Source organism: Crinia signifera, chromosome 4 (genome assembly GCF_055691185.1).
Source record: "Crinia signifera chromosome 4, ASM5569118v1, whole genome shotgun sequence".
Classification (NCBI taxonomy): Eukaryota; Metazoa; Chordata; class Amphibia; order Anura; family Myobatrachidae; genus Crinia; species Crinia signifera.
In genome coordinates this window covers 55,250,146-55,269,520 of record NC_139220.1, presented here as the reverse complement: position 1 = coordinate 55,269,520, position 19,375 = coordinate 55,250,146, and the positions used below count along the sequence as shown (strand labels likewise).

At 44.3% G+C, this 19,375-nt stretch overlaps 1 protein-coding gene across 4 annotated transcripts in view; it reads left to right on the top strand.

Annotated features, from left to right (window-relative positions):
- The window catches only part of DOCK2 (dedicator of cytokinesis 2), a 707,149-nt gene that overhangs the window by 123,516 nt on the left and 564,258 nt on the right, over nucleotides 1-19,375 (top strand). For all 4 annotated transcript variants that reach the window (XM_083181781.1, XM_083181779.1, XM_083181780.1 and 1 more), the window contains exons 12-15: nucleotides 1,172-1,248; nucleotides 5,803-5,928; nucleotides 9,365-9,480; nucleotides 13,423-13,521. In XM_083181781.1, coding sequence (XP_083037907.1) covers nucleotides 1,172-1,248; nucleotides 5,803-5,928; nucleotides 9,365-9,480; nucleotides 13,423-13,521 — 418 coding nt within the window. The remainder of the gene's footprint in view (nucleotides 1-1,171; nucleotides 1,249-5,802; nucleotides 5,929-9,364; nucleotides 9,481-13,422; nucleotides 13,522-19,375) is intronic.

Below are 19,375 nucleotides of genomic sequence, written 5' to 3'. Positions count from 1 at the left end.
CATGTCCCCAGTAGTGCTATTACATATCATGTCACCAGTAGTGCTGTTACATATCATGTCCCCAGTAGTGCTGTTACATATCATGTCCCCAGTAGTGCTGTTACATATCATGTCCCCAGTAGTGCTGTTACATATCATGTCCCCAGTAGTGCTATTACATATCATGTCACCAGTAGTGCTGTTACATATCATGTCCCCAGTAGTGCTGTTACATATCATGTCCCCAGTAGTGCTGTTACATATCATGTCCCCAGTAGTGCTGTTACATATCATGTCCCCAGTAGTGCTGTTACATATCATGTCGCCAGTAGTGCTGTTACATATCATGTCCCCAGTAGTGCTGTTACATATCATGTCCCCAGTAATGCTTTTAGCAAAAATAAAAATAAAAAAATAAATTCTGGAAACATGGATAATGGATAATTTGGATAAGGGATATTGGGATAAGGGATACTCAACCTGTTTGTATGTATGTATATCTTTAGGAGGGGATGCAGTCAGTAGGTGTCTACAAGTAGGTCAACAGTCATTAAGTCGACCACTATAGGTCGACAGTCACTAGGTCGACAATGAAATATGTTGACATGCATTGGGTCAACACAAGCATTAGGTCGAAATGGAAAAGGTTATCATGGAAAAAGTCGACTTAAGTTTTTCACTTTTTTTTAAAAGAAAATGTGTTTTTTCATACTTTACTATCCAAGTGGATAGTGCATGGAAGCAAGGCAAGCGAAGCGAGGAGAAACTGTACACTTATATGTCAACTTAAGTTGGTATAGACACCAAAAACCATGAAAGAAACATGTTGACCTTTTTCATGTTGACCTTTTCCATGTCAACCTAATGCTTGTGTTGACACAGTGACCATGTCAACCTAATGCCTGTCGACCTATTTCATGTGTCGACCTAAGTTCTGCCGACAGAGAAATAACCACATTAATATCAACCATTGAGCAGCAAGGACAAAATTCTGCAACAAGGGTTTAAATATCCAGATCTATAACGGCAATCCAAACAGTGCAATAGCGCTCATGTGCTGGAGGCCATGCTGGGCGTGTGTGCGGCTGTCCACAGGTAGCATTATTTGTATTATGAATTCATGATTAATGTACAGTACAGTGGGTAAGCAGCAGTATTCAGCTTATATAAATTCCTCTTTCTGTTTCTCTAGGGTTGTTGCTGAGAATGATTTTTTGCACAGCCTTCTTAACAAAGTCACAGCACTAAAAGGAGACAGTGGTGGACAAGGTGAATTAGCTTTTACATTCTATGTAATCAGTAATAACAAGTCTATTCAATCATTATATTTTCTTTATGTTAAACATACATTTTATGATTACTTAACCTCTTTTGTCATGTCTGCATTTCCTTTGTGTACAGTATCTTGTATGTCCAGTTTCCCCACTGACTTACCCTAGAGAGCACTGTGGGGCTGTACAAATCAAATTCATTTAAAAAATAAAGACAACATAAATATAATAGCAAAAGCAAAAGCAATCGCACCTTCAATCTCACCCAACCATTTAATAGGGGAAAAAACATATGCAACTCATGAGATACTTACCTAATTTACTGACCACTCTGTCAGGACAGTCACCCTGGGCAATGCATAGAGGACATGGCTGGTGAAAAAAAGAGGGGCTGTTTGGAGAGTGTGGAGGCACATTTGTGTTCTCTGTTGTGGGTGGCCGAGGGGTTGTGGAGGGGTCTGGATGTATGTGGATGCAGAAGACTTGCCTTTCTTTGGGATGCGGTCATTTGGTCGAATGCATTATGGTCGAATGTCATTACATCGAATCCATTAGGTCGAATTGCTAAAAGGTCGACATGACTCTAGGTCGACATGGGAAAAGGTCGAAATGATTCTAGGTCGAAAGGTCATTAGTTCGACAGGTCATTAGGTCGACAAGGTCATTAGTTCGACATTGTCTAGGTCGACATTCACAAAGTCGACATGGGGTTTTTCACTGTTTTTTGAGCCAACATGTGCTGACAGGCGGTATTTCATGCCCTACCATCCACTAGGGCGTGGTGGGAGAATAAAATAGTGTGCCGAGCGTAGCGAGGCACCGTGCCCGACGCATCGCGAGCGCAGCGAGCGATGCGAGGGGATGCAGTGCACTTTAAACTGTGTCCATGTCGACTGTGTTGACATTCAGGTAAAAAAACAGTGAAAAACCCCATGTCGACTTTGTTAATGTCGACCTAGACAATGTCGAACTAATGACCTTGTCGACCTAATGACCTGTCGAACTAATGACCTTTTGACCTAGAATCATTTCGACCTTTTCCCATGTCGACCTAGAGTCATGTCGACCTTTTAGCAATTCGACCTAATGGATTCGATGTAATGACATTCGACCATAATGCATTCGACCAAACGATCCCAACCCTAAATTATCCCCTAAAGCAGAAATTGGCCAGATGAATCAAGCTTCAAAAAGTGATAAAGTGGAGAGTGATAAAACAACCAGCCAATCAGCTCTTGTCAGTTAGGAGCTGATTGGCTGCCTGTCTCTCCATTTTTTTAAATTTTTTGAATCTTGATACATTTGTCACTTAGGGCCTTATTTTGGTTGGTGCGGTCCTTTCCGAATTCTTTCGGAGGGTGCTTTTTAGCTGTCTGCGCATGCGTAGGCAACGCAATGCGAATGTGCCACGCATGGCCTCCGTACTCGTTCTCACTAATACCGTCCAGAAATGTGCACCGAATTGACTCGGGAAATATGGGTGTAATATGGGCGTCATTCGGACCTACACAAGGGCGTGGTTTCAAAGTGGGAAAAACTGGGCGTAAATCTGGGCGTACACGAGGGAGTGCACGAACTGTGGTAGGCGTGCATTCAGACAACACACCGACTGCAAACGAACCAACACGCATGAAATATGCGGTCTTCATAAGCAAGTTTCACTTTGCGGAGAGCACTTGTTCATGCGCTAGGCATTCGGTTCGCCCAATTAGTACGCCCGCACCTGAAGCACTCTCAGCTGAACACAATACAATCCACTCCTCTACTCATTAGTGATTAATTACACTCTTTTCATACCTTCAATTGGAAGCATTGCTGCCTAAATGGGCCATTACTAAATACACAAATATATGCTGAAAACACGACTGTTTTGTTGCTATTTTACACACATTTACACTGCAAGCAATGGACAGAAATTGGTATCACTAATATAAATTTATATGTCACTTTTACATTCAGCGATAACAGCACACATTTGGGGGTAAAATTAAAATTGATTACATTTGTAAAATACATAAAATTTTTATAGCATGCTATTTGGCACATGCTAAAAAATAAAGGGAACATAATAATTTGAAATAAAACAGAAATGTACAAAATTGAAGACATTTCATACATAGCCACAGCAGAATCATTAGGAACACATCAGGTGGCTTCACAAGAAAAGTATAGCACCAACACTTCAAGAACAGCAGCCAGTAATGGTGGCAGAAAGAGGGCAACAGGGGAACCAATTGATTACAATTACAAACAATCCCTTTTTTTATGAGGTTGCCTAATTGCATAAGTGTGTCATGTGGCAGATGTATGAGTTCCGATTACAGTAGTGAGTTTTGCGAAAATACACCGCATCGGTGCGTACGGGCAGCTTCCTGTCCGTTCAGACGCTGTAAGACCGTGCAGAATCTTTGTGTTCCCACCACACACGTTCGGTTTGGATGTTGTCCGAAAACACACCCTCTTCTTAGAGAGTGAGTCCGACCGAATGCGGACGACCTGTGGGCGTTTGTTCTTACAATGTCCGCACAGCGTGGCGTTCGGTCAGCTCCGAAAGAATTCGGAACGGACCGTACCAACCAGAATAACCTCCTTAGGATCAATCTGTCTCCAAGAAAGCAGATCAAAATTAAAATTTTGTAAGCAGTGGTGGATTTTAACTAAGGGCTGTAGGACTGCACTCCCCCCAGGTAAAAGCCTCCACCCAGCTCAGTGTCAGTAAAGCCAGATGCAGTCTGTGACTGGCAGTGACTTCCTATTGTTTCCTCCCTCTGGGACTTTCAGTCCTGTAGTAAGCCACTCCCTGCGTTCCTGTCCGGCATCGGGTACAAAGTGGCAGAGACCCAGGTGATAGTAACTTTATACTGTAAAGTTGGTAAAAATATATAAGATTGTATTATTAATTTATTACATTCTATAAAGGGATACATGAACCTTTTCCCCATAGAATATTGTTCTTATAAAATAAAAATAAAGTCATTTCCTAGTCATTTTATGCTTAGCAGTTGTTCAGTAGCTATAGATAACTGTCACAGCGGGCAATATTATGTTACTAAATAATGACTTTTATCGCATTCACATCAGTCACATATTTGGAAATAAAGTATACATAACGGACTGCCAGTTTTTGATCAGAAAAGTATCATGAACATAAAAGTTCTACTTCCGAGATCAAGCCCATAATGGACCGGGATACGGTGAAAAACCCCATGTCGACCTTTTGACTGTCGACCTAGACCATGTCGACCTAATGCTTGTGTCGACCTAATGACCTTGTCCCCAGTCGACCTAGACCCATGTCAACCTAGTGGTGTCGACCTAATGACTGTCAACCATCGTTAGGTCGACCATATGATCCATACCCAATGGACCTGTGGTCACAAGGTGAAAATTAAATTTAGGTAAATGAACTACATAGTGGAAGTACACACTACACAGTGCAACATTATAAACTGAAGCAGAATATGTGAAAATGAAATTACAAAAGCCTTTCCCAGGAAACACCATCCGTTTAGTAGATATATTGTACACTTATAAATGTTGTGCTATTGCATATTACACAACAATACAGTACATTGTATATATATATATATATATATATATATATATATATATATATATATATATACACATATATACAGTATATTGTTCACATGTCCAGATAATTGTACACTGTGTAGCCCCACCATGCATGTATCATGTCTCCGGCCTTGCCCATATTTATAAAATCTCTTTGCACCAAGACTACCCCATATCTCCACACATGGCCCTTTCCAGGAGGGACAAGGGGCTTTATTCTGGTTCACTCACAAAAGAAAACTCCTTCTTTAATGGACATAACCATGTGCACTGCAGGTGGGGCAGATGTAACATGTTCCTAGTTAGATTTGGGTGGGGTTTGTACTTCAAACTGATATCTATATTGCAGTGTAAAAATAAAGCAGTTAGTATTTACTTTGCAAAGAAACAAAATAACATAAATCGAACTCTCTCTGAAGGAGTTTCCTGTTGCGAGTGAACCAAAATCAGGCCCAAGATGTTCTGTTCCTGGACTTCGATGCCGGTGGCACTTGCAGCACAGTCCAAAATTCATATAGCTACTGTCCACCAACTGCCACCACCAACTGCCACCCCAAGCACCGCAGTCTGGGACTCACTGGCAAATGTAACTACTCTATTTGAATTTTGGACAGTGCTGCAGTCCCACCTCTGCAAATGCCCCTGGGAAGCAAGTCCAGGAGCAGAGCATTTTGTCCCTCCTGGAATGGGTCATGATGGGAGGTATGCTACCCATTTATATTACATAGCAGTCTTTTTGTGATTTTATCATTTATAAAATTAGCAAGAAAGATGTTGGCCAGCAATTTAATTTTAAATGAGCAGATTAATTAGTTTCTTCTCTATAATCTTCAGAAGCCTCAAATGCAGTCACAAAAACTGACCAATCTAATGTGACATGTTGGTATTGTGAATAAAAGTTGGACTCCGTTATTAGTATTAGTTGAAATTGAAAGCATAAAGAATGTAACTTTGTGCCATGTATTACATCTTACAGGGCTTTGGGTCACTGTGAAAATGCTGGTTGGGGATTCTGTTCAGATCCGGAAAGACTACCCGCATCTCGTGGACAGAACTACAGTGGTTGCCAGGAAGCTGGGGTTCCCTGAGATTATTATGCCAGGTACCGTATACTACAGTAGTATTTTATTGTTAAGTAGATCTGTTGGTGTGTATGTACATGATTCCGGTCTTGGTGCCGTGCAATGACGTCATTGCGCTACAGCAGCAATGCGGCAAACCCATAGTGCACCATCACCATGGGAACAAGGGGACACTGAGGACAACAGAGAACGCATAAATGAATAATACAATATATGACATAAGCAAAGCAAACACATCAGCAAATATCAGAGAACAAGGATGCAACATCACATTAACGAAAACATGCATAAGAAATGCTTTCATTGAGGCCTCGGGGGGAAACCACATTATTATTATTATTATTTATTATTTACAGTTTCTTATATAGCGCAGCAGATTCCGTTGCGCTTTACAATACATGAAGGTTATGTATCCACATTGCTTCACGTTGAAGCAGTTTAAGGGCCCTATTGCCACCTCTAACAGAGGGCGGAATAGTATCAATGATTCTATAACGGATGGAATTTAAGGGGTGTGAATATTCCACAAAGTGGCGGGCAACGGGCTGTTTGCTCGTGCCTACAATCAGGGCTTTGCGGATGGCCGAACGGTGTGCGTACGTTGACGTCACTGCACGGCGCCGAGACCGGGGGATTGTCCCGCCCTCTCCGCCGGAGCTTCACTTTGCACTGGTGATTGTTTGTTGTATAAAGGTATGTACGTATTTTACACTATTCATGTATGACTTGAAAAAAGTTTTTAATACAACTGAAACGTTGTCCAACAAGGCTATTGTTGTCTGACTTTTATTTATCGTTCCGGAGAGCCGCACCTGTCTGCTCATTTATAGTTTGCATTATTTTTAACAATAAGGATAGGTACTGTATGTAGATAGAATTACTTTTTGCTACAAGATGTATTTATACTGTACAGTCTCAGACATAATGAACCTGCCACTTGCCTATACCACCCTTCTCTGTAATAAATGCAACTATTTTATGTGCGAGTGCTCACTTACCTTCTTATCTTCAGTTAGAACTGTGTGGGTCATCTCAAAGCATAACTATTGCACCTCTGTGCTGTAAAACTGTTTCATGTATATCAAAGAAAATGTATTATTGATCTATTTTTGTGGCTCACTTGTTCACCTTAAGCAGTAACCTTAAAGGATTACTCCACACTGCTTTGATTCATTGAATGTGAAGCCGTCAAACGATGAAATGCATGATCACAAGATCGGGCTATGGGGTCTTTGTGTTAGCAGGCCAGTGACAGCACAAGTGCCGGCACATGCAGCCGTCATCTCCTCTTTGGCAAACATTCTACGCATCACGTATTGGAATATCGCTCAGAAATGCCATTGGTGAAATCAATGAGATGAAGAAGTGATATGGTTTTACGATATAGTATTTATTTCTGAATTTTTTTATTAGACACTTCTTCGTCTAATATAAAGTTAGAATTCTTTGTATAACCAATGTACGCAATGTTGATATATACAGAGCTTAGTGATTATTGGTAAACCATTGCACTGAGTATGCGTCACGGTACATTACCGATTTTGCTCGCAGTGAGAATTTTTTCACATTTGATTGACAGGCAGTAATTGGGAGGTGACAGAGGAGTGGTGTCAAAAAAGCAGTAGTGGCATGACCATTTACTGGCGTGTTACAGGCTGCGTCTGCAATCATGCATGCAGTTAACATAGCTCCTAAGCCTGAGTATACACTGTAATTATGTACAACCATAAGTAAACTCAGAACTCCGATAATGGACTGTTCTGTGATGGTCACTGCAGATGTTGAGATTTGCATGGCCGCAGGGCCGGCGCCACCACTAGGCAGCATTAGGCATTTGCCTAGGGCGCCGGCCACTGGAGAGCGGAAGAAAGGAGCAGGAGGTCCCCACCATGGAGGTGAGCACCTCTCCCCCCCCCCCCCGCGAGCGATGCGGTGGGGCCCGTCTAGCATCACCCGGCACCATCCCCCCTGATGGAGCGGATGTGCGCCTGGCCTAGATGGAGGTGAGCGTCGATCTCCCCCCCCCTCCCCTCCCCACCCTGTGGAGCAATGCCCGGGCTTTACAGCACCTCACCCGGAACCGTCCGTCCCCTCCCCGCATGGAGCGACGGCCACAACCCCCCCGCGCACGGAGCGATGGGCGCACACACACCCCCCCCCCCGCACGGGGGGATGGCCACATTCTCTCCCCCCCCCCAGCTGCACAGAGTGACGGCGAGCGCCGGGGCACCCCCCCCCCCCCCCCCCTGCCTGGGGCGCTCCGGGGCCATGCAGCGGCCATGCATGGCCGCTGGTACGTTTCCAAGCGGCTGCTGCATTAGCATATTTTAGCAATGCTGCTGAGTGAGAATTGTCAGCTGTGAATTCATTAGGGTACATGTCTGAGGCAGGCCCATAGGGGCTAAAACAGGAGGATCAAGGGGACAGCTCAGCTCAAGTACTAAATCAAGGGACACGTGGCCCAATTCAGACTGGCTCACTATTCAGAGAACGCAGTTTCAGTGCTGTTCGGGGGCGGCTATGCAGGTTTGTGGGGGCGGCACCTGTGTTTTGTGGGAGTGGTCCAGACAACACAGGTGCATTCCGAACTACTTGGTGGTAGGGCCGCTGTGGCTGGAAACAGGGCCACTGGGCAGGTGGCTTTGCAGATATGCTGCACAGCCAGGGAGCAGCCTTGCACATGTACTTTGCCACACAACATGTGCAAGCGCTTTGTTGTGTAGCGAAGTACTCACACTTTAGCGCTATGCTCTGAACATTTTGCGTGCAGCTCTCAGGGCGGGACCCAGCAAGTGAGGCAGCCTTGCCCTGTGCAGCCATCCTTTGTAGTTTTGTGAAGTTTCTCAAAACTACAACCCACTCTGAATCAGGCCCATCTACAGTTAACTCAGTATGAGTTGTGTCAGGAAGGAGGCACTATCCTTTCCAGGCTGATCTTCCTGCTCCCTTACCTTTGCCTGCCTCCAGTGCCCTCCGCCCCCCTGCACCCGCCTCCAACCCCTACAGTGTGTGGCTAGTTTCTGTGGGCTGGCCTTTCCTCTCAGACTAGCTCTGTGTCCTTTTCACCTCCCCATTCAAAAGTTCCTCCCCTCTTCCCCCTCCCACCCCCTTCCCTTATGGCACTCCCTGACCTCCATTTCCAACTGGGTTTAGCTTATAATGTACCCTGTAAAGGTTGCACTGGGATCCACGAAATTGCATTGTTGCGCATACTCCTGTAAATGGGTCACGCATGGGTGCAGCTAGTTGCAATCACGATGCAGCCGTTCGTCAGATGTGTTTTTGGGTAAGTTAACAGCAGCCCATCTGCAGATAGATAGATATCTGTCAATGTTGTGCCTAGGGGCATCCTAACTCCTAAATCCGCCCATGGTAAGAACTTGTAAATGAACTACTGTAAACACAACTGCACCTTTTATTCTTCCTGCCTTTATTGCTTTGTCTGTGTTCCTGCAGGGGATGTAAGGAATGATATTTACATTAAATTGCTGAGTGGAGATTTTGAGAGAGCCGCACAGAGAAATGTGGAGGTGATCATGTGCGTCTGTGATGAAGAAGGGAAGGTTATGCCTGTAAGTATGTTATTCTTGCAATAAACTCACCATCAGGTATCATTCATGCATGACACTTCAAAATAACTTAACACTTTACACCCATAACCACTAAAAGAAGACAGGGGCATAAAAGTGCTGGCGATTCAAAGTAATGTCAATTTCAAATTTATTGATTGACAAGTTGACTATTAGATCTGACAATAGGGTCGATCCTCTTATCTCCGATGTGTGCGGATGAGTCAACGAGTGTGAGTCATCACAACACCAGGCACACTTTATGGCGGGACGAATTTGCTGAAAAGTACTCGCACCTCCATAGGGGTGAGAGCAAATTTCAGTGAATTCGGCCCTGCGAAGGGTGCGAGTTAGAGTTAATTTGGTTGCTGTTTTCAGCGTGAAAACAGCACCCGAACGGCAACTCGCACCCTTCTGGGTTAATAGGATCGACCCCTATAAGTGGTGGCGACACTAAAGAACGGTCAAGGGTAACATGACAACACACACATACCAAACAGCCACTGGTGATCAACTCTCCAACTGGCAACCCCCCCGTGCAGGTGGTGTGACCCATCTCCCCTCCAGGACAATGGGTTTAATGACATATAGCAATGTTGGGAGAGCGCACCCACTAGCTACTTAAAACTCATCCATATAACAAGCAACCGTTCTTTACCGCACCAACATAAAACATAGGGATGGGAGGGAGGGAAAACACACAGGGCGGGATGTATTAATATACATCGCCGCCCAGCATCGGGGTGTGGTGACGGAGACCCCCGTGATACCTGTAATGTGGTGTGTGGGGGTCTCCATCACATCCCAGCGGCTGTCAGTGTCCCCGGTGTCTCCTCCTCCCCCTGCAGCCGGATGTCCTCCCGACTGTGACTCCTGCTGGGGAGGAGGAGATCAATGGAGGACAGGAGGGGGGGGGGGGGGGTCGCACGGACAGCGGGCGGCGATAGAAGCCCATAGGCTTCTATAGGGTATCGCCACCCGGAGGTGGCGATACCCTGCCCGGCAGACACGGGGCGGACAGGTAATGGTACATAGGAAAATGTGGTAAAACCCCAGTTTTACCGCATTTTCCCTTTAGTACATCCCGCCCACAAAGAGGGCTGTTAGATCCTTCTAACTGCCCACTCCTCCCCTCTTGCACCCCATTGGCCAATGCTCCATCATCAGATCTCACAGTAAACTAATTCTAGCTACTTAAAGTGACAGCATCTCCAGAACCCTTTAGTGGTTTATCTGTGCTTAGTCTGTGCTTAGTCAGCCATCAGTTTTCCATAGTTAAACACTTTTTTCGATTTTAGGTTTGAGCTGACCTGACATCACAGAAGAGTACACAGTTACACTCATGTTATTATACAGTAAATAGGAAACATGATGTAGAAGCGTAGTTGTTGAATCATAGAAGTATGTTTGTGATAGCAAGTCTACATGGACCCCTGATGTTTCTAAAGGTTATGGCCAGCTGAGAATTGAAATAGACTTGTATTTCCATGCCCTGTTTCTATAGATATATGCAAATAAAAGACAATGCATTGAAACATCTGACTAACGGATAGACATCAAGCATACTGGGGTAAATTTACTAAGATGGGAGTTCTATTGAAGATGGGATGTTGCCCATAGCAACCAATAAGATTCTATTATCTTCTAGAAGGTGGCAAATAAATAAGAATAATCTGATTGGTTGCTATGGGCAACAACCCGATCTACTTAAAGTAGATGTAGTGTTCATTCTAGCACCCGCCATCTTTGAAAACCCATGCAGTTCCTCTTCTCTGCCTGAGGTGTCCCTGTCTGCTGTGGTGTTTCTAACGCAGGTCTGGTTTGCATATCAGTGCTAATATACAGACCACACTGTGCTAGAAGCAATACAGCAGACAGCGACACCCCGGGCAGGGAAGAGGAACTGCATGGGTTTTCAAAGATGGCGGGTGCTAGAATGAACACTATAGATGCCTCTCACTCATGTGGTCTATGTGCTAATTATATATATATATACAATGGAATAACTCTATGTTGCGCTAGTGGTGAATGGGGGGAAATGAAAAGCTGCATTCCTTTATATCCTCCCTGTTAGTGAAGGATGAGTAGACAAATAGGATAAAAGATAAAGAGGTGTGCTCAGGTGGGTAAGGTATTAATACAAATTAAATGATTTAAAAAAAATCTCTAAATGGTCATAATAAAACATAAAATGCATTGGATTCATTATAACATATTTTCATGCAGAATCCCCACAGTCATGGATACTTTTTAAATAACGATGTATTCAAATATAATGTCTATTATTAATTTTCCACAGTACATTCCAAATATGGCGTTATTCTTCGTTCATTTATTCTTCATCGCAGCCTTGTGAGTCCACCAAGGGCTGACCGCACAGCTGCCCGCCCCCTGGCGACCATCAAATGATTTATTCAGCGCTCGCAGATCTGAGACACCTCTATGGTGTCTCAGACCTGTGGGCGCCCTGTGCGAGGACAAGACGAGCAGCTGACATCGGCTGATGTCAGCTGCCCGCCACCTACACGTGCATCACCAGGCAATTTGCATGGGAACGCCCAGCATTCTCATGGGACCACCCATGAAACGCTGGCCATATTCATTTGCAAATTGCCTGACTCTCCACCCCGCGCCAGTGGCAAAGGCAGGATTTTTAGAAGGGGGTTTCCAAATATAATCCAAAATCTCCTACTCTGCAGTGCATTTGGAGTAAGTATGGGAGTCTGGGGGAGTGTTAACAGTCCTGAAAAATATATATTTTATTAATATACACTGGATACTGTATGAAATGCAGTATTAATATTAATCAGTACAGATGGTCTATAGTATAGGTTGTTTAAAACATTTTAATAACATACTGTAAGTGGTCAGGAAAAGATTAAACATATAATAATAAAAAGCATAAACATAATAGAACCAGAACTGCACTTTATAAACTCACAATCTCCCACTTCATGGTAAGGCTCCTGTCTCTTTCTCCTGGCAGCTGCTCTCTGGTCAATTGCGATGTTTGAGAGCACAGTTCCACACATACAGTAAATGTGGTAGAAGAAGCTGGTACACTGGGCATGTGCAGCAGCTCTGCTCTGTCCCTTACACTGCATGATGTGGTGGCAGCTCTATTGATCATATTATATACCAGTGCTAGTGTCATAATTTAAAGCACTTGCTAAGTGCCCCCCCCTGCGTTTGCCTATGCACGCCCCTCCACGCTCCCTGGCCAGACTTCTGTGTGCAAGAGATGTGGGCGCTCGCACACAGTGGCCGCACATGTGCATAAAAACCTAGTATGTGCAGTTGCAAACAATCGGCCCACCATGTGAACGCACGGGGACCAATTGAATCTGAATAACCCCCTAGACTTCCAGAACAATAACTGTAATACACTGGTGCACAGCCCAGAGTTTTGCCTTATTAATCAGCTGCACATTGGTTGCGATATACCAGCATATCACTAGCCACCCCAGCCAACTCTTGTTACCATTTACAAATGCACAATGACTGTCAATCCCTCTGCGTCAAAATTACCACTTTGGAAGCTGTCGGTAAGCAATCGCGATGCTTGTGCAATCCAAAATAAAATACAAACATTGGCCTAGTGTCCACCTCTAATCAGGCCTTCAGGTATGTATTTGTTACTTGAATATCTCAGATATAATTAGTAAAATGATATCACTTTGCATCGCTTTTATATGGATTTTTTTGTATTCCGCTAAATGTTCAATCATATATTTTTGCGCGCCGTCGTGTTCCCTTAGATGTTAAAGTACATAAACCTTGTTGCAAGTATAACAACAGCTGGAGTCGCATTGATTTTCTTGGTGGAATAATAAATGTAGCAGGAGTTTGAGATAAAAGTAACTGCACACGCACACTGTAGCCATTTGTCATTATTAAAATGGAATAAATAACATCAATGCTTGGTTGTTTTTTTTCTGTGCTCAGAATGCGATCTGCTTGGGAGCTGGGGACAAACCAGTGAGTGAATATAGATCTGTTCTATACTATCAAATCAAACAGCCACGCTGGATGGAAACTGTAAAGGTAAAAAGAGGAAACATTTATCACATTGGATTTATCTGGGTAATTGGCACTTTCTTTTCATTTTAACGACAGCATCATTTAGAAGTGATCCATGAACTTGTTTAATAGTCTAATGCTACTGAGTTCATTATGTCGTCCAGCCCAACAGGCTCTCCGCTACAGGTAAAAACACGCAGAGAAAATGCTCATCAGCCAAGAGGGCCTTTATTTGATGATCAGGCAAAATGACTTCTTCTGTTTAGCTGAACATTGCAGCCGTTTAATGAACAGCCTCCGTAGATGCATCAGCTTTGAACGAAAACTGGAGGGTAGTGCACAGATGCTTTCAAATATTTATTGACTTTAATAAAATTCAAAACACTGCAGCAACAAAAAAAGCAGGAAATATAGGATTGCCTTTGAAGTACAGAGAGTTTAGCTGTGGGCATGATCACCTGACTAAAGTCATTCTCCGCTCTCAGTCTCGTGGGGTATTTTTGTAGAACGCTCTAGATCGTATGGTCTGGAATTAAGCTGCCACTCATGTTATTTGCTGCAGATTTTTTTTTTGTTTTGTTTTGTTTGCACATCAAATAATACATTTGGTGGTTTGAAGGTATTCACAATTGTTATGTATTTAGCAAGTTATTATTATTATTTATTAACAGTTTCTTATATAGCGCACACATATTCCACAGTGCTTTACAGAGAATATTTGAACATTCACATCAGTCCCTGTCCCAGTGGAGCTTACAATCTATATTCCCTACCACATGTACACACGCACACTTTTTTTGTTCTTGTTGGAAGCCAATTAACTAGTATATTTTTGGATTGTGGGAGGAAGCCGGAGTACCCGGAGGAAACCCACGCAAGCACGGGGAGAATATACAAACTCTGCACAGTTAGGGCCATGGTGGGAATCGAACCCATGACCTCAGCGCTGTGAGGCAGTAATGCTAACCATTACACTGTCCGTGCTGCCCGTTATGTTAGTACAGGAAGACGTGCAGGGACAGATGTACAATAGGATGAATGGAGCTGCAGCTCCAGGCCTCCTACCAAAAATAGGCCCACCACCATGACAGCATAATGTTACACAGATGCCTATCTGGCTACACATTCAACCATAAATCATAATGGAGGGGGAAGAGATCCTCGCTACTACGTTGGTGAGAAAGGTACATTTGTAGGCTCTGTATAGGTGCCTTCAATGCAATGATAGGTGTGACAGTGTGGACATCTGGAAAGTGCACCAATAGTACTGTTTTGACTACATTACAACCATGTAGAGATTCTCATGATGACATGATGAATGAATGTCGGAATGGCAAAATACGCTAATTGGTAAAAAACAAAAGAACCGGAGAGCGTACTTATAAAATGCTGAAGGATGGCAGGTATAGAACAATAATGTAATTGTCTGAGGATGGAAAACCCTTAAAAGTTGGCACCTTGTTAGTGTTTGTGTACACTTGCTACAGCAAAACCAAGAGTCAAGTGCTGCAGATCCCTGTGCTCAGTACCTAATATACAGTATGTTGCAAATTGACAGTTATTTTTCAGCCATTCTGTATATTCTTTGCCAGTACAGTGTCAACTTGTTTCTAACAAATAGTGTATAGTTAGGAGTGTGACAATGGGTATTATTATGTGACTTGTCAAGCCCTCACAGAAATTGCCAGGTTTTTTTGTGTCACCCAATTTGTAAATGATCCAAGTGTTATTAGTATGATTATTCTCTGCAAATTTTATGTAAATTGACCGGTCTTGAATCCATAGAAAATGACTAATGGAGGAGATAATCATTAAACTCTGTGTGATCTGGGAAACCATCCAAAATCGTGGGGTTATTTTTAGAACTGAGATTGCTTGATAGACTCTCAGATGAAGATTTGTGTTATACTCATTTCAAGCAATGTAAATAGAGAAAAAGTTTCACCTGTTTAATATAACTAGTAATTATTCTTGGATATACTTTACGAGATGCCACAAAGAAGCTGTTTAGGTTTTTGAGGTCTTGCTAGGATTATGAATAGTATCTTATGTTCAGGGCTGGCGACAGGGGGGGGTCAAGGGGGACAAGTGTGATGGGCCCCAGTGATCTGTAGGGCCCCAGAGTTTCCATGCGCCGGCACGGCCGCCTATACTAGCTGACTTGTCAGTGACCATCGCGGCCCGCCATCTACTGTCCACCATCTGTGTGTGACTAATGCTGGCCACACATCACACCAACTTTCCTTCAACCATCCAACTAGTTGGTTAGTTGGACTAAAAATCTGGTACTGGATGGGGGCAAATGGCAATAAGCAATTTGCTCACAAATGCAGGAGAATGGACAAAACATTCAGAGAAATTGTTTAAATCAAATAGGTCCAACAACAGCACATTGTCTGAGTGACAGTTGTTGTCCATTTTCAGATTTGGGAAACAAATGACTTAATTACAAATTACATTTGCTCCTATCCAGTACCAGATTTTTATTCCATCCAACCAACTAGTTGGATGGTTGGATAAAAGTTGGTCTGATGTGTGGCCAGCATAAGTCTGACATCTACTCTGTGTGTGTTCCCAACAGCCAGGGGCCGTACCCGCCACTGGCGCTGTGGCCTCAGTCTCTGGCTTTTGTACTTTTACTGAGAACGACCTGCTCTGCCTGCTCGTAGTGCTCGGCATTCTTTTGTGAAAGTGACAGCAGCAGCCGGGAGGAAGCAGCAGCCAGGAGCCAGGCCAGCAGGAATGAGAACGAGAGAAGTCCGCACCTGAAAGCAGGATCTGGAGCGGCGAAAGGATTTGGGATTAGATGGGGGGCCCCAGAAATATCATTGTACAGGGCCCCAAGATTTCTGTTGCCGGCCCTGCCTGTGTTTAATGCATCACTATATGGTTTCCAGGATAGTTGCAGAACTTTAACTAATTGTGACTTTTGCAATAACCACAAGTGGATAACTATATTCAAAGCAACTCAAGTTACTTGTATCAAATCACAAGATCAGCATTCAGAATTGCGCTCAATTCTAAACGGTGAACCATTCTTGCTGCCGTAGACACCCGGGATATTTATATGCATAAGTATAATACAAACAACCACAAACAGTTAAATGGGAAATCAATAAAACCATTTATAGACCACCTTCCAGCTAAAACAAAAAATAAACAGTACTTTATAACCAATTAGTAAAGAGCGTTCTGTATTTAGAATGTGTAAGAGTTGTTCGCCTTTACAACAGAATTCAATTTATTTTGATGTAGAGCGCTAACTCCAGTGTTCCCTGAGGCAACTAAAATTAAAAATAAAAACAAATAAAATGCTCAGCTTTAGGTGCCACCTGCAAGGCATTCACTTACTGTATATTCAGTGCAGAGTGCCAGCTTTGTTTCATACAGGTTAACAGTCATTACCTACTACTGCGTATAGTCAGTAATATATATGCTTTTGTTAGGCACATTTATCAGCCCATTATTTCAGTGTTTTTCACATACTCACATCCTATGCAGTAACTGAAAATAAAACACTGACATGGGCCCTTATTCTGATTGGTGCGGCCAGATCCGAATATGCGGCCAGGACCGTGCGTGCGAAACCCCGCCTTCCATACGGATCGCCAACTCCGTCCGTACGCGGTAAGAAGCTGGCCGAACGGACCGCACGTGTATTTTTCACAGAATACGCCTCCTCCATCTCAGGGAACCTGACCCATCATTCGATGGTCGCAGACCATCGAATGCAGGACCGAGTGGTCCACCAGCTCCCGCAGCCTCAGACCACACAGACTTTTTTCCGTGCAAAAGCAGGGATCTGGGCGGGCAGCTGACATCCGGCGATGTCATATGTCCGCCCCCTACACGTGCGTCCGCCCCCTACACGTGCATTACCATACGTACGCCCAGCGTTTGCATGGGAACGCCCATGAAACGCGGGGCGTATGCATATGGTAATGAGCCCAAATAGCCCTTCACGCCCCTCTCCACCCCCTGTTCGGAGTGTTCACATTTCATGCGGAATTTGGCCGTACGCCCCGCTCGCACATGCGCAGAGACGCCTCTGCACATGCGCAGACACAAAACATCGGTGGCACGAACGCACGCGGATATTACCGCACCGATCAGAATAAGGGCCATTGTTATCAATGACACGGAACATTACTGTATGTGTCCTGATGACTACGCTCCTCCAGGCAATTAGAGATTTATTGTGAAGTGTGTAGAGGAGTTTTCTCACCCTTACGCAACCGGTGGTCCTAGGAATTCCCTCTCATAGTCAGTAGCATCTGTAATACCCCTTTCACACCGTACCTCGGACCCATGTTTTTGCCACGTTAGTGACGTATCAATTTGACCAGTGTTATAAGAAGTTTTAAACTGGACACGTGTCGGGCGCGGGATTGAGATCCTGGGTCTGACCCGACATTGTGAGGTGAAAGGGTATTGCTGACCAATCCCACTGTGTCGTTGGTGGGTAACTCACAGTCATTACTAGGCTCCTACACTGGCACCTAGAACCTGGGCTGCCAAAACCCCCTCCCCCTCATCTTCCCCCCTCCATTCACTTACCACCCGACTCCTGCTCCCTTATCCCCTCTTGCTGAACACAGCAGGTCCCGAAGCACAGGCTTCTTCAATGCAGGATGCCTGCGGCCAATTTAAAATGCAGTACCGGCTGGTGACCCAATCAGAGCTTGTGAACCGGCAGCCGCTCTGAATGGCTAATGGTACACAAGCTCTGATTGGCTCAAAAGCCGGTCCACATTTTAATTGGCTGCCGGCGTCCTGCATTGAAGAAGCTTGTGCTTCGTTCAGTGCACCAAGCACCAGCACAGGCAGCACAGCGGAGGCATTCGGGGGGAGGGGGTTTGTGGTGGGCAAAATGCTGCCGGGACCAGGGACAGCTGTACCCACAGCACCCCCCTATCGGCAGCCCTGCCTGGAACCGCTCTCATAGGCTTGTTTTACTGGCACCTTGAACCTGCTTACTGCAGGGTAGGAGTGGCAGCACTGCTACACCACCTGGTTGGTGTTATCTAATTACCACTGAACTATTACCATGGGCCTGTCTACACTTGTTGGCTGGCAGGGGTCTTGATCTTGGAGAGACTGGGCTCAATGGGCGGGCATTAGTTCACCTGGCATTAGAGAGCTTGCTAAGCAGTGATTTTTCGCTGCTTTGCGAGTTGACCAGAATCACCCCCCTACTGTATATCCATATACCTCTAACACCAGTACACAATTCAGGACACTTCCTCCCAAACTATATATTGCCTGTTAGTTGACAGGAATCTGTTGAGCATTTCTTCAATATTGACACACAAAATAAAATTATCCATGTTAGTTATATTGTAATATAATTTACTTATACCCTTAAATATACAGGAAATTCTAAGAGGAATAAAATGCCCAGCAAATTACTTTCCCCCTAATTACCTGCTGTCTAGTGCTGATTACATTTTGCACAGACACACGGGAGACCCCCTGGTGTGCAGTGATTTTACATTAACATTAGGATGATTTCAGAAAACAGTTAGTAACATGGGAATTTGCATTAAAGAATGTCTCAAGAATCACTCTATGGGCCTAATTCAGACCTGATCACAGGGCTGCTAAAAAGCAATAACATAGCCGCCGGCCCGCCAGAGTGAAGATCCGCTCCTGTGCAATCCTGCAAATGGGTTGCGATAATATCGCAGCTTTGCAAAAATGGCAAATTCATTCGCAGCACACTCGCCATCAAATGATTTCCCCACTGTGTGCAGTGTCTGAGAAGCCCTGGATGCAGTCGCCGGATGCGATAAATCAGGCTGATCGTAGCCGAAACTGATGTCACAGATACTCCCTGAAAACACCTGGGCATGTCTGGGTTTTTTTCCTGACCCGCACA